The 15,350-nt window shown below is 44.4% G+C and overlaps 1 protein-coding gene across 3 annotated transcripts in view; it reads left to right on the forward strand.

Moving 5' to 3' along the window:
- The window catches only part of TPD52 (tumor protein D52), a 132,550-nt gene that overhangs the window by 75,424 nt on the left and 41,776 nt on the right, over nt 1–15,350 (forward strand). The window contains exon 1 of one of the 3 annotated variants that reach the window (XM_055432465.2): nt 5,454–5,942. The exons of the other annotated variants lie outside the window; for them this stretch is intronic. Coding sequence (XP_055288440.1) covers nt 5,804–5,942 — 139 coding nt within the window. The 5' untranslated portion in view covers nt 5,454–5,803. Of the gene's footprint in view, nt 1–5,453; nt 5,943–15,350 lie in introns of those variants that run through there. 3 annotated transcript variants of the gene reach the window in all.

The following is a 15,350-nucleotide window of genomic DNA, read 5'->3' on the forward strand; positions in this document are numbered from 1 at the left end:
GATTTACTTTAAGATTCACTGGTTTGATCTCCTTGCAGTCCAAGAGACTCTCAAGAGTTCTCTCCAGCACCACGGTTCAAAGACATCAGTTCTCTAGTGCTCAGCTTTCTTTATGGTCCAACTCTCACATCCATACATGACTACTGGAAAGACCGTAGATCTTTTGTAGATTATGAGGGCTGCTCCATTTGTTCTATGGGATTCTTGCCTCCAGTAGAAGATATAATGGTCATCTGAATTAAATTCACCCATTCTTGTCCATTTTAGTTCACTGATTCTTAAGAATTTGATGTTTATTTTTGCCATCTCCTGCTTGACCACATCCAGTTTACCTTGATTCGTGGACCTAACATTCCAGGCTCCTATGCAATATTGTTCTTACAGCGTGGGATTTTACTTTCACCACCAGACACACCCACAACTGAGTGTTGTTTCCACTTCATTCTTTCTGGAGCTATTAGTAATTCCCTCCGTTCTTCCCCAGTAGCATATTGGACACCTTCCAACCTGGGGGGCTCATCTTTTGGTGTCATTTCTTTTTGCCTTTTTGTGCTGTTCATGGTGTTCTCGCAGCAAGAATTTCATTGAGTTATGCAAGCCCTTTCGCCACAACAAGGCTGTCATCCATGAAGGGGCTTCCTCTTCTTATAAGGACACAGATCCCAGCCTGGGCCCCACCCTATGGCCTTATCTAAACCCAGTTCAGTTCAGTTCAGTTCAGTCACTCAGTCGTGTCCAACTCTCCGCGACCCCATGAATCACAGCACGCCAGGCCTCCCTGTCCATCACCAACTCCCGGAGTTCACTCAAACTCATGTCCACAGAGTCGGTGATGCCATCCAGCCATCTCACTCTCGGTCGTCCCCTTCTCCTCCCGCCCCCAACCTTTCCCAGCATCAGAGTCTTTTCCAGTGAGTCAACTCGTCGCATGAGGTGACCAAAGTATTGGAGTTTCAGCTTTAGCATCAGTCCTTCCAATGAACACCCAGGAATGATCTTCTTTAGAATGGACTGGTTGGATCTCCTTGCAGTCCAAGGGACTCTCAAGAGTCTTCTCCAACACCACAGTTCAAAAGCATCAATTCTTCGGCGATCAGCTTTCTTCACAGTCCAACTCTCACATCCATACATGACCACGCGGAAAACCATAGCCTTGACTGGACGAACCTTTGTTGGCAAAGTAATGTCTCTGCTATTTAATATACTATCAAGGTTGGTCATAACTTTCCTTCCAAGGAGTAAGCGTCTTTTAATTTCATGGCTGCAATCAGCATCCGCAGTGATTTCGGAGCCCAAAAAAATAAAGTTTGACATCGTTTCCACTGTTTTTCCATCTATTTCCCATGAAGTGATGGGACCAGATGCCATGATCTTTGTTTTCTGAACGTTGAGCTTCAAGCCAACCTTTTCACTCTCCTCTTTCACTTTCATCAAGAGGCTTTTGAGTTCCTTTTCACTTTCTGCCATAAGGGTAGTGTCATCTGCCTATCTGAGGTTATTGATATTTCTCCCAGCAATCTGGATTCCAGCTTGTGCTTCTTCCAGCCCAGCGTTCCTCATGATGTACTCTGCATATAAGTTAAATAAGCAAGGTGAGAATATACAGCCTTGACGTACTCCTTTTTCTATTTGCAACCAGTCTGTTGTTCCATGTACAGTTCTGACTGTTGCTTCCTGACCTGCATACAGGTTTCTCAAGAGGCAGGTCAGGTGGTCTAGTATTCCCATCTCTTTCAGAATGTTCCACAGTTTATTGTGATCCACACAGTCAAAGGCTTTGGCATAGTCAATGAAGCAGAAATAGATGGTTTTCTGGAACTCTCTTGCTTTCTCCATGATCCAGCGGATATTGGCAATTTGATCTCTGGTGCCTCTGCCTTTTCTAAAACCTGCTTGAACATCTGGGAGTTCACGGTTCACATATTGCTGAAGCCTGGCTTGGAGAATTTTGAGCATGACTTCACTAGTGTGTGAGATGAGTGCAATTGTGCGGTAGTTTGAGCATTTTTTGGCATTGCCTTTCTTTGGGATTGGAATGAAGACTGACCTTTTCCAATCCTGTGGCCACTGCTGAGTTTTCCAAATTTGCTGGCATATTGAGTGCAGCACTTTCACAGCGTCATCTTTCAAGATTTGAAATAGCTCAACTGGAATTCCATCACCTCCACTAGCTTTGTTCGTAGTGATGCTCTCTAAGACCCACTTGACTTCACATTCCAAGATGTCTGGCTCTAGGTCAGTGATCACGTTATCGTGACTATCTTGGTCGTGAAAATCTTTTTTGTACAGTTCTTCTGTGTATTCTTGCCACCTCTTCTTAATATCTTCTGCTAGGTCCATACCATTTCTGTCCTTGATCGAGCCCATCTTTGCATGAAATGTTCCCTTGGAATCTCTAATTTTCTTGAAGAGATCTCTTGTTTTTCCTATTCTGTTGTTTTCCTCTGTTTCTTTGCATTGATCACTGAGGGAGGCATTCTTATCTCTCCTTGCTATTCTTTGAAACTCTGCATTCAGATGCTTATATCTTTCCTTTTCTCCTTTGCTTTTCGCTTCTCTTCTTTTCACAGCTATTTGTAAGGCCTCCTCAGACAGCCATTTTGCTTTTTTGCATTTCTTTTCCATGGGGATGGTCTTGGTCCCTGTCTCCTGTACAGTGTCACGAACCTCCGTCCAGAGTTCATCAGGCACTGTATCTATCAGATCTAGTCCCTTAAATCTATTTCTCACTTCCACTGTATAATCATAAGGGATTTGATTGAGGTCATATCTGAATGGTCTAGTGGTTTTCCCTACTTTCTTCAATTTAATCTCAATTTAGCAAAAAGGAGTTCATGATCTGAGCCATAGTCAGCTCCTGGTCTTGTTTTTGCTAACTGTATAGAGCTTCTCCATCTTTGGCTGCAAAGAATATAATCAATCTGTTTTTGGTGTTGACCATCTGGTGATGTCCATGTGTCTTCTCTTGTGTTGTTGGAAGAGGGTGTTTGCTATGACCAGTGCATTCTCTTGACAAAACTCTATTAGCCTTTGCCCTGCTTCATTCCGTGCTCCAAGGCCAAATTTGCCTGTTACTCCAGGTGTTTCTTGACTTCCTTCTTTTGCATTCCAGTCCCCTATAATGAAAAGGACATCTTTTTTGGGTGTTAGTTCTAAAAGGTCTTGTAGGTCTTCATAGAACCGTTCAACTTCGGCTTCTTCTGCGTTACTGGTTGGGGCATAGGCCTGGATTACTGTAATATTGAATGGTTTGCCTTGGAAACGAACAGAAATCATTCTGTTGTTTTTAAGATTGCATCCAAGTACTGAATTTCGTACTGTTTTTGACCATGATGGCTACTCCATTTCTTCTGAGGGATTCCTGCCCACAGTAGTAGATATAATGGAACCCAATCACCTCCAAACACCATCACACCAGGAGTTAGGGATTCAACATATGAGTTTTGAAGAGACACTAATTTCAGCCCATAGCATTTGCTGACACTTGTGACTAGGAGGAAGAATGAGAATGGAGAACTTTTTTTTTTTTTTTAAGCAGTGATTTGGTGACCAAATGTAGAGTATTGAAAGGGCCGGGGACCCCAATAACCATTTCTAGTCTAAGAATGTAACCATAATACCTGCATTACCTCAGTGAGAGATACCGTGGACTTCAAGAAATTGACCAATTCATTTTTTTCAATTAATAAAAAGAAACCATTTATTTTATTTCTAAATAGAGAACAAATAGCATTTATCCTTACCCCAATTTTGGTATCTCTTAGAAAAATACAGATTGATCTTTTTTTATTGTTAAAAATAAACTTTTTTTTTAATGTAGTTAATTTATTTTTTATTGGAGGCAAATTATTTTACAATATTATATTGGTTGGTTTTGCCATACATTGATATGAATTTGCCCCGGGTTTACATAAGTTAAAAATAAACTTTTAAAAACTCTTAAATAAGATGGACTTGCCAAAAATAGAGTACAATAGGAGAGTAATAGAAAAAAAATAGAAGATGAATCATAAGTTAAGATGAATGTAAACTGTGTTGGTGTTTATATAGTTTTATACACACTCAGATTTCTTTTTTAGTGCTTCAAATATTTATAACTTAAAAAAATTTCCTACTTGCTTCCAATCTAGGGAGAGTATATTGTATTCCCTTTTTATGAGAAAGATGTGAAAAGGTGGAACGTGGCCTTTGTTGTTTTGGCTGTGCTGGGTCTTTATTTGGGGCAGGAGAGATCTTCATTGTGATGCGCAGGCCCCTCTAGCTGTGGCTTCTCCTTTTGAGGTGCGTGGGCCCTGGAGCATGTAGGCTCGTAGTTATGGTGCCAGGCTCAAGGCAGGTTGGATCCTAGTTCTCCTGACCAGAGATTGAACTGGAATCTCCTGCATTGGAAGGTGGATTCTAAACCACTGAACCATCAGAGAAGCTTCTTTTAAAAAATATTTATTTATTTTTGGTTGCATTGGGTCTTTGTCGCTGCAAGTGGGCTTTCACTAGTTGCAGCGAGTGGGGGCTACTCTTCATTGCAGTGCACGAGCTTCTGATTGCAATGGCTTCTCTTGTTGCAGAGCACAGGCTCTAGGGTGCACGGGCTTCAATAGTTGCGACTCTCGGGCTCTTGAGTGTGGGCTCAGTAGTTATGCCACGTGGGCTTAGTCTGCATGTGCAATCTTCCCAGACCGGGGATCAAACCTGTGTTTACCAGGTTCTTTACTGAGCAAACAGGAAAGTCCTTTTTATTTATTTATTTATTTAGTTAACTTGGGCTTTTTTTGTCAGGCAGTAACAGACCACCGCTGATGTAAGGGAGGTTGCTTTTAACATGGAGGTCCTCTTTAACATGAGCTCAGCCACAACGGTGAAAGCAGAAGGAACGATACATGATGTCACTTTGGCCAAGGCCAGAGTTCTGGCAGAAAGGGTCCGTAGAGAGGCTGGGGAGTGGATCTGGAGACTGAGAAGTCTTGGTTTACAAACTGACCAGGGTGGCCATCCTGTAGGCCTGGCCTGGGTTAATGCAGAGAGGGTGGGAGGACTTGAGCCCTTCACCTGCGTGGAACTTCTTCTTTTCTCAGTACACATCAGGCAAACACCATCTTTGCACAAAAGGAAAGGGAAGGGATAGAAAAGCAAGGTAAGAACGACAAGTCAGACTGACATTTCTGTTACACTCAAGCCAGACGTTGCTTTAGATAAAGTTGTTTTGGAAATGGAACTTTATTTCTCTACCAACATACACACACAGAAAACTGATCGCTCAACCAGGAAGCTCGGCTCTCAGGCTGCCCCTGTAATCCAGGGTGGAAAAAACAGCCCCCAGATGGCCTTTGTGGGAGATTACTGGCCGGTAATCCTTCCTTGTCCTAGAAGATTAAGTCTGCCCTGGTGCAGTTGTGGTCAGCTGAACGGCTTAAAAAATAATAATTGTAAAAAAAAATAAATCTGCCAGTGTCTGACGTTTGTCTGAACTGTTTGTATGTGGAGGCAATGATACAGCACTGGACCCTCCTTTGTTTATTGAAGAAAGTTCTAGGAAGCTCTGCTTCCTGCCTGGATTGTTGGCTGTTGGCTGAAATGAACAGCAGGTGGTGATCAGAGCTGTTCCTCGAGTTGCTGGGGAGAAGTCACTTATTAAACAACCTCCTTGTCCTGAGGGTGTGACGGCTGCACCTGTCCCAGGAAGCCAGGCTCTTGGAACCCGGGGCTGGATCTCTTCCTTGCGGTTGCCTGGTGCAGTGATCCAGAGCGGTGCTCAACCCAGGAAGAGGCAGTGGCGGTAGAACCATGCGTTCTGCATTCTCCTGGAATGGACGGTAGAGAGATGGATTTTTATGAGGACTACCAGTCCCCATTTGATTTTAATACAGGAGTAAACAAAAACTATCTCTACCTGTCTCCCAGTGGAAATACATCCCCACCAGGATCACCTACTCTTCAGAAGTTTGGTAACTCCTAGTTTTCTAAAATGATATTTGCTGTGATGAAACCTGTATGCAACTGGGGATTTGCCTGGCTTTATAATTCTTAGTGTGAAAAGGGTGTTGCTGTGTTGCTACTGGTTAGTAAAGCTGTTAGGGGATTCCAAGTAGAGAGCTAGATGGCTTGTTAAATGTTTAGAATTTTATGTATATATATTTAAAAGTGCGTGCGTGCATGCTGAGTTACTTCAGTTGTGCCCAGTTCTTCGAGATCCTGTGGACTGTAGTCCCCCAGACCCCTCTGTCCTATTTGGATTGACTTATATGTACTTGGGGCTTCCCTGGTGGCTCAGATGGTTAAAAAAATCTGCCTGCAATGCGGGAGACCTGGTTTCAGTCCCTGGGTTGGGAAGATCCCCTGGAGGAGGGCATGGCAACCTGCTCCAGTATTCTTGCCTGGAGAATCCCATGGACAGAGGAGCGTGGTGGCCTTACAGTCCTTAGGGCCACAAAGAATCCGACACAACTGAAGTGACTTAGCACAGCACCTCACAGCATAGTTGGTTTTATAATGCTGTGTTAGTTTCAGGTGTGCAGCAAAGTGATTCAGTTATACATATAGATATATTTGTTCTTTTTCAAATTCCTTTCCCATGAAGGATATCACAGGATATTGAGTAGATTTTTTAAAGGTGGACATATCTGTATAGGCGTTAGAGGTCTTCTGATCACCTTAAGTTCATCGACCTAATAAATAGCCAAAATGGGGGAATCCGGAGGTCTTTGCTTCTGGTCACCTATGTAATTTAATTTAGGAAGGACCCCCACCCCCAATTTCGTTTTTGTGAAAATGAGGCTTAAGCAGGTGAAACACTGACTAAATTCAAGGTCCTGCTAACGGCGGGCCAGGTTTTGGGCTTGGAATACTGTGAGCAACGTGCAGGAATGCCCAGGTGGGAGATTTTTTTCCCTTGAATGGTACTCTTAAAAAAAAGTTCTCAATTTTTAATTGGAGTATAATTGCTTAACAACATTGTGTTGGTCTCTGCCACACAACAGCATGAATCAGCCATAGGTATACATGTGTCACCTCCCTCTTGAACCTCCCTCCTACCCTCACCCCACCCTCTAGGTTGGCACAAAGCCTGGGACTGAGCTGTCTGCATTATACAGGTGAGAGATTGTAAAAGAAAAACTCGCCGCTACTGTGCCTTTGGAAGCAGGCACTCCTTCCCATGTGCCACTAGAAGATTGTTTTGCAGGCCGGGAGCCACCATCAGGGCAGCGTTTAAGTTTATGAGCAAGCAGCATGAAGCTAGAAGTTGCCTCAGCCACGTCCAGGCCAATCCCCTCATTTTACAGCTAACGGTTGGAGACGGTTAGACGACCTCTGTGACTTTCCAGAGAAGTAAGCAGATTTTCCTTGAAGTTAATGTTTCCCTTTTTAATGAAGATTAGGTCACATTTCACTCTTCTTAAGCTTAAAAAGTAGGTAATTAAAAAAAAAAAGTAAAGGCTACAACATGAACTCTAGTTATAAACATTTTAGAGAGCATACAGCCTTCCTGTCACCATTGGTCACAATCTGTGGTCACCTTTGGGGCTGTAGCTTGGTTTTCCAGGAAGGGGAAGAGGTTGGCAATAACTGGGTTGAGCAGGTCTCCGGAAGTTGGGGACTGGCAGGCAGCAGCTGGATGTCTGTTGTGGGAACTGGATTGCCAGGAATCTGTCTTTTGCTGCCGTTTCCTGGCCCTGTAGTCCACCATGGACTCTGCAGAAAGTGCATCCTCCACTGTGCCTGTCCCCAAAGGATGGCTCCCTCCATCCTCACTGCTCAGCCCTTTGTGTAGGAAATGCTTCAAGAACAGTACACAGAAGGAAGTTAGAGCTCGAGGACGAAGAGAATCCTAAGTGACATGGGGCCATGAGAGCCAGGACTGCAGTAACCCAACCTCAGGTAGACCTCTGCAATCACCGTGCAAGGCTTTGAAATTCCCAGGATGATTCTGCCACTTGTTGGAAGTCTCTCTCTTTTTGAATCGCTGTTTTACCTCCTTTCCTTTTCCCAGCTGTGGCAGTTGCCACTCTTTCGGTGTTTTCTCTTAAAACAGAAGCAGTGGGAAGGGTTGAGTGTGTCTCTATTTTGAACAATTACATCCCTAATTACTTTAGTTGCCATTTGTAGGAGTTTGGGCTCATGGGGTTAGACACAAAATGATTTTAAAAAGCAAGCGAACAATAGAAACTGGAAACACACTCATGCATCCAGTTGTGCTCACCTTTATTGGTTTGTGTGAATTTTTGAAAAGGATTGAGGGGAGGGAGAACATTAAACCAAACAGAAATTGCCATAAGCAGTCACCTGATAAGAACACGATTCTAAAATAAGCAAATTGAAGCTGGGATCTACAACAGGAATCTCCAGTCTTCGTGCCTGTGACTCCTCGGGGCACAAGAAGCCTGCAAATCCCTTTGAATATCAAGAGGGAGGCGTAGATGGAATGAATGCTGCCTTCTGTGTGTTTGCAGCCTTTGTATTTTTAGATAAGAGCTCTCAGGATGGATACATACGTTATGTGCTGTGTGTGCTTAGTCCTCAGTCATGTCCAACTCTTTGCCACCCCATGGACTGTAGCCTGCCAGGTTTCTCTGTCCATGGGGTTTCTCCAGATTCCATGCCCTCCATTTAAAAGCTCACATGGCTATTGGCCACTCTGAATTTTCCCAGTCAGCAGACAAGTATTGCACAAGAAGAACTGATGTTAAAAGGAATCATACTCAGAAAAGGCTGGAGACACTGATCTTGGAAGCACAGTCCTTGATATTTATACAAAATGCCATCATGGGGCAAATGAAAAGGTAAAGAGATTTAATCTCTGGGCAGAATGTTCCTCAAGCAATCTGAGTGAAGGACAGGATGAGGGCCAGTGGCTGGAACAAAAAGAATTCTTTTATCAGAGATGTTAAAACTCTCTTGGTACAACCAGCCCACATTTAGAAATGCCTTATACTTCTTGATCCACAACCCTCATAGATATAAATGTCAATCGCTAAAGCAGGAGTCTGTGAAACAGAACTTACCCTTACTATGTGTGATATACTCTGATATTTTATATTATTTTTGTTTCTTCTTTTAAAGATGCTCATTTGGTACTGCTACAAGGATTTCACAGCCTATAGTTTGAAAAACACTGATTTCAGAATCTGGAATACAAGCTCCATTAGGGATGTTTTTCATTTACTGCTTTTCCCTTAGCACCTAGAACAGCACTCGACAGCTGTGGCTCTACAGATATTTGTTGGTTGAATGAACGAGTGAATGAATGAAATGGAACTGGCAAAGACTAAATCATGCTGTAGATCATCTTACAGATGTGAACGTGGAGGCCCAGACTGGTGTTGTGAAGTCCCCAAATCACAAAGCTTAGCCCAAGTCAGTACTCAACGTCACCCCTCAGTTCTCAAGCCAGTGGTTTTGTGTGTATGTGCTTTGTTTGTTTTTTGATCACATAAAATCTGCACCTGCCCAGTAACGGATATCATAGAACAGGTTAATCATTCAAGGCGGAACCTTTGCTTTGATCAAGGGTCTTACTGTAGGGTAGTTTGTTGGGAATTCCCTGGAGGTCCAGCTGTTATAATTCTGTGCTCTCACTCCTGAGGCCCCAGGTTCAGTCCCTGGTCATGGAACTAAAACTCCCACAATCCATGCAGTGTGGACTTGAAAAAAAAAAAAGAAAAGATTGCCATGGGTAATTTGTTGATTCCTCATGTGCCGCTTGGACCTGAACTTTCCATGTTGCCGTGCAGTCGGCACAGTCGTCTTGTTCCTGTTGTCCTTGGTTGAGTTTTCTTTTCCAGTCTGTGAACACTTACAAGGATAACTTTCAGTGTTATTTATGTAGATTCATTCTTCCTCTTAAGGATTTTCTCATGTGCAGAAAGATAAAGCAAGCCCTGCCTTATATATATATATTTAAAAAAACTTCTGGTTATTTCTAGTGATTTCAGGAAATAGGAGCCATTTAAAACTCTGGCATTTTAGTTTTATGCTGTCATATTTGAAACTCTAAGAACACTGAAGAAAATAAAATTGAAATTCTTTAGCTCAGAGTCCTTTTCATTCTGCTTCATTCCCCTTTTTGATTTAGACTCTGAGTCATTCTCTCTTCTTTTTAGGAAAGGGGTTATCATTTCTTGAAAGCTTTTCAGGATTGTCCAGGTCTTAAATAGTAAATATACGGGTTTACAGAAAAAAAATCCGAGCAGAACTGAAGAGCAGTAGAACCTTCTTGTCCCTGCAGAGGAAATTTAAAGACTTCCCCTCTGGGGGTCTCCAAGTTCCTCCATGGCTGATCTTCTGCCACCCTTTTTATAGAGTGACCCAGTTTTGCTAGTTTTACTTGATTGGTGTCAAGGGAGCAGATGACTCGAAATAATTGGCTAAAGATTTTCTCTTTTTTTTTTTAAGATGAAAGAGATTCAAAAATCAGTTTAAGACTATCTGGAGGAGCACATGAAACATTTGAAAATACTAATGTGTTCCTTTGCCATCTTTTCTCTCTCCTCTCCTCATCTATCAGGTGAAGTTTGGGGAGAGTGACCTTTCTTTGGACAGGAGCTTGACCGCTGTGTGGGGTCCCACTTTCAGAGTTGAGTCCTGGAACGGGTGGCCTGTCTGACTCGAGAGCTGTCTTCCCACTTTTGTGTCCGTGCTGTCTGCCTCCCCTCCTTTCTGCAGGAATTTCCTCCTTGATGACCCTGCCACTGCCCAATTCACCTCCTGGGTTCCTGGGTTCCGGCCCACCCCCCCACCCCCGCACCCTAGTGGAATGACTCTAGTTTTGTCTGCTTTCTTATTCCTTGCTGCCTTGATGACGATTATTCTCATTTTTTTCTGCCGAGGTTTTACTGTTTTTACCATGAACAAATATAAGAAAATAACAGCCTTAAGGAGTGTCAGTTACATGACCCATGCTCCCTAATCTCTCTCTCCTGAAGATGCTATGCTAAGTCACTTCAGTTGTGTCTGACTCTGTGCGACCCCATAGATGGCAGCCCACCAGGCTCTGCCGTCCCTGGGATTCTCCAGGCAAGAACACTGGAGTGGGTTGCCATTTCCTTCTCCAATGCATGAAAGTGAAAATTGAAAATGAAGTCACTCAGTCGTGTCTGACTCTTCGCAACCCCGTGGACTGCAGCCTACCAGGCTCCTCCGTACATGGGATTTTCCAGGCAAGAGTACTGGAGTGGGTTGCCATTGCCTTCTCCTGAAGAGAGCTCTAGTCTTTCCTATTCTGTTTTCTCTATTTCTTTGATTCCTCTATTTCATTGATCGCTGAGGAAGGCTTTCTTCTCTCTCCTTGCTATTCTTTGGAACTCTGCATTCAGATGCTTATATGTTTCCTTTCCTCCTTTGCTTTTGCCTTCTCTTCTTTTCACAGCTATTTGTAAGGCCCCCTCAGACAGCCATTTTGCTTTTTGGCATTTCTTTTCCATGGGGATGGTCTTGATCCCTGTCTCCTGTACAATGTCTCGAACCTCCGTCCATAGTTCATCGGGCACTCTTATCTATCAGATCTAGTCCCTTAAATCTATTTCTCACTTGCACTGTATAATCATAAGGGATTTGATTTAGGTCATATCTGAATACTATAAGTATATGTATAATTCTGAAGATAATCAGAGCCAAATAGCAAGTTTCAGAGGCTCCGTTGCCTGAAGTCAGTGAGGGTGTTTTTGGTCTCCACCCCTCCGAGGGCATCTGACCGTATCTAGAGAAGATTTCAAAATGCTTTTTGGTTGTTACCACTGGGTGCAGGGTGAGGGGGGTTGCTGCAGACATGGAGTGGGCACATGCACAAGACGTCCCATGGGACGCAGATAGAACACCCCTGCCCCCGCCCCCGCCCCCGCCCCCCCCAAGAACCTTCCTGCTCAAAATGTCCATCATGTAGCAGTTGGAAAGCCTCGCCTTAAGTGGATCCTTTGCTTTTAGGATCTGTTAAGGAGAACCACTTTGAAGTGGGGGCCTCCAAGTATTCCATCCCCATTCTGGATTTTGTTACATCTGGAAACAGAATAAGGCATAGAAAGTTAGAGCCTCAAGTGAAGACTTAAAAAAAATTTTTTTAAATTTATTTTTGGCTGTGCTGGGTCTTCGTTGATGGTCTTTTCTCTAGTTGTGGTGAGCAGGGTCTCCTCTCTAGTTGCGACAGGAGAGCTTCCCGCTCCTGTGACTTCTGTTGTGGCGGAGCGTGGGCTCTTGGGTGCGTGGGCTTCAGTAGTTGTGGCCTGTGGACTCAGGAGTTTCAGCTCCTGGGCTCTGGGGTGTGGGTTCGGTAGTTGTGGCACAGGGGCTTAGTTGCTCCTCGGCATGTGGGATCATCCCAGATCAGGGATCGAACCCGTGTCTCCTGCATCTCGTGCACTGGCATAGAATAAAGTGGATACTTTACCACTGAGATGCCAGGGAAGCCCTCAAGTTCAGACTTTTAAGGGGGAATATTTTTATCTTGTCATCTTTGTGGGTATGACCACTGAAGATATTTTGAACTATGTAGTTTTTCTTTTATTTTTTTGTATCTTTAGGTTAAAAAAAGGGGAACTCATATTTCTTCTTGTATGTGCTTAAAGACAAGCCCAGAGACTGATGTTTCTTATTCCTACTTTTGTCTTAAAGCTGTGTCGCCTCTTTAAGACTGTGTAAAGCGAAAGCGAAGTCGCTCAGTCGTGTCTGACTCTTTGCGACCCCATGGACTGTAGACTACGAGGTTCCTCCGTCCATGGGATTCTCCAGGCAAGAATACTGGAGTGGGTTGCGGTTTCCTTCTCCATAAGGCTGTGTAAGAGAGGTATATATACAGTTTTACTTTCCAGAGAAGCTTCTGTGGCTTGATTGTGCTCTTACAAATTCTCTCGGGTAGGGAGTGTTAACATTCAGACTTCAGTAGAAGGTATCTTAGACTCCTCTTACTTCTGGCAACTTCTCCCCTCCTGACTGACTGTTCTTGGGGATAGCTGATGTTATATTCCTGCTCTGTTATCATTGGCCCCACCTATTTGACCATGGAGTGTTTGCTGTGTACACACCTCTGTCACAGGAAGGTAGGAGCCCTGCTCCGAATGGTAACAATCTTCTGATAGATGATGCGTTAGACAGAGTTGTATTTCTACAGAAAGTGACATTTTGTGTCTGTTTTCAATAAGAGAACCTTTTTAGGTGAGAACAGTGAAGTGGGAATGAAGTATATAAAATAATAAGAGAGGCAAGGTAGGCTGTGATGGGAGACTGGGTTCTCATCTCTCCCTCTGACTTCATGAGGTGGTGGTTCTTGCTCAGTTGCTGAGTCGAGTCCAACTCTCTGTGACCCCATAGATTAGCCCGCCAGGCTTCTCTGTCCATGAGATTTCCCAGCCCTGATTACTGGAGTGGGCTGCCATTTCCTGACTCCAGAGGGTGCTTTCCTGCAATTCATTTATTCAGATACTCTGCACCACATTTTGTGTGGGGTGGAAGCTGTGGGATCAGAGCACAGTGCTCGGGTCAAAAATGCCCAGCCAGCTCTTTCCGAAGTACAGTAGACAATACACAGAGGGCGTTATGCCCAGAGTGGGCCCAGGCCACCAGGGCCAGAGAATTCCTCCAGGAGCAGGAGAGTTTTCCTAATCCTTTATTGAAATGAGTGGGACTTGGAAATAAGGAGAGGGTTTCAGGAAGAGAAACTAACATACGCAGAGACATAAAAAAAGGAGAGCATGATCCTGAAAGAGATGGTGAAGGTGGTCTTACAACACTGCTAGTGTAATTAATGCCACTGACTTTCGTGCTTAAAAAATGGTTGCAGGGGGAGGGGAAGGGATAGTTAAGAACTGGGAAGGTCATGTACACACTGCTATATTTAAAATGGATAACCAACAAAAACCTGTTGTATAGCACAGGGAACTCTGCTCAATGTTATATGGCAGCCTGGATGGGAGGAGGGTTTGGGGAAGAATAGATATATGTATATGTATGGCTGAGTCCCTTCACTGTTCACTGGAAACTATCACAGTGTTGTTAATCAGCTGTACCCCAATACAAAATGTTTTTGTTGTTTAAAAAATTAAATTATTAACAGATGGTTAAGATGGTAAATGGTATGTTATATATTTTACCATAATAAAAAAATTGGGAAAAATAACATGGGAGGCCATTTACTTTATCTTACCCTTTGCGTTAATACATTCCTTAAAAAAAATATATCAGTAAAAATGATTCCCCAGAGGAACTGCAGTTTGGAAGATGCAGTGAGAGCCCCGAGTGGGGAAGGGGCAATGAGGACAGGAGCAGGAGGTGGAGTCGGTGGGCTCCAGATTGTCAAGAGCAGTGAGCTTTCCTAGGCGGTGGGCAGCCATGCAGGGATTGAAGGCGAGGAGTGCCCTAGTCCGGGTCGCGTTTTAGACAGCGCACTCTGGTGGCAGGATAGTGAATGGGGTGGAGGAGACAGACCGACACAAGCTTTGGGGCAAGAATCGATAAGCAAGGCACAGTGAGAGCCTGAGTGGGGTGGGATCAGAGGTGGGGCCTGAAGTGGGCTCGTAGAGAGGGAGACGGAGCCACATCTCAGAGAGGCAGGAAAAAACCCTCGGGAGGGCGAGGAGGTGGGGAGGAGTCAGGGGACCAGAGACTCAAGAGTGAGGTTCAGTCTGCGCAACTTGGAGCTGTCGAATGAGATCCTGATGCAGAACTGTCCTTAGCTGAAGGGGGAGGAGGGGGTTGGAGAGTGATGGGAGGTGAGGAAGTGAGCCCTGTGGGGCAAGCTTCGTGGAACAGGAGAGGAGAGGAAATAGCCAGGATGACTGGTAGGACCCGGGAAAGTGAGTCACAGCAGGTACTCATCGAACATTGAGTATGTGCCCTTTTATTTCATGACCCTTTAAAACATAAAAACCCAGAGAGCTAGATGGTATTACTGCCTTTTTATTTTTTAAACAGGTAATGGGTTTGGGCTTCAGTTTCCCGGAGCTCAGTTCTCTGGGGCTACCATGACAAAGTGCCCCAGACTGCGTGGCTTAAAACGACAGAAATGTATTACCTCTATGGTTTTGGAGGCTGGAGGTTCAAAATCAAGGCGTCGGCGGGACCATGCTCCCTCTGACACCTGCAGGGAAATCTTTCCTTGCCTCTTCCTAGCTTCCTGCTGGTAACCCCTGTCTTTTTTTTCTTTTCTACTATTTATTTATTTTGGCCGTGCTGCGTCTCGCTGTTGCTCGGGCCTTTCCTTAGTAGCAGTGAGTGGGCGGCTACTCTAGTTGTGGTGCACGAGCTTCTCGTTGCGGTGGCGTCTCTCCTTGTAGAGCACGGGCTCTCGGGCATGCGGGCTTCCGGAGTTGTGGCAGGCGGGCTCGGTAGCTGGAACTCCCGGGCTCTAGAGCACAGGCTCCATAGTTGTG

This window comes from Moschus berezovskii, chromosome 16 (genome assembly GCF_049115385.1).
Source record: "Moschus berezovskii isolate FMDL1 chromosome 16, NW_MosBer_1.0, whole genome shotgun sequence".
Lineage (NCBI taxonomy): Eukaryota > Metazoa > Chordata > Mammalia > Artiodactyla > Moschidae > Moschus > Moschus berezovskii.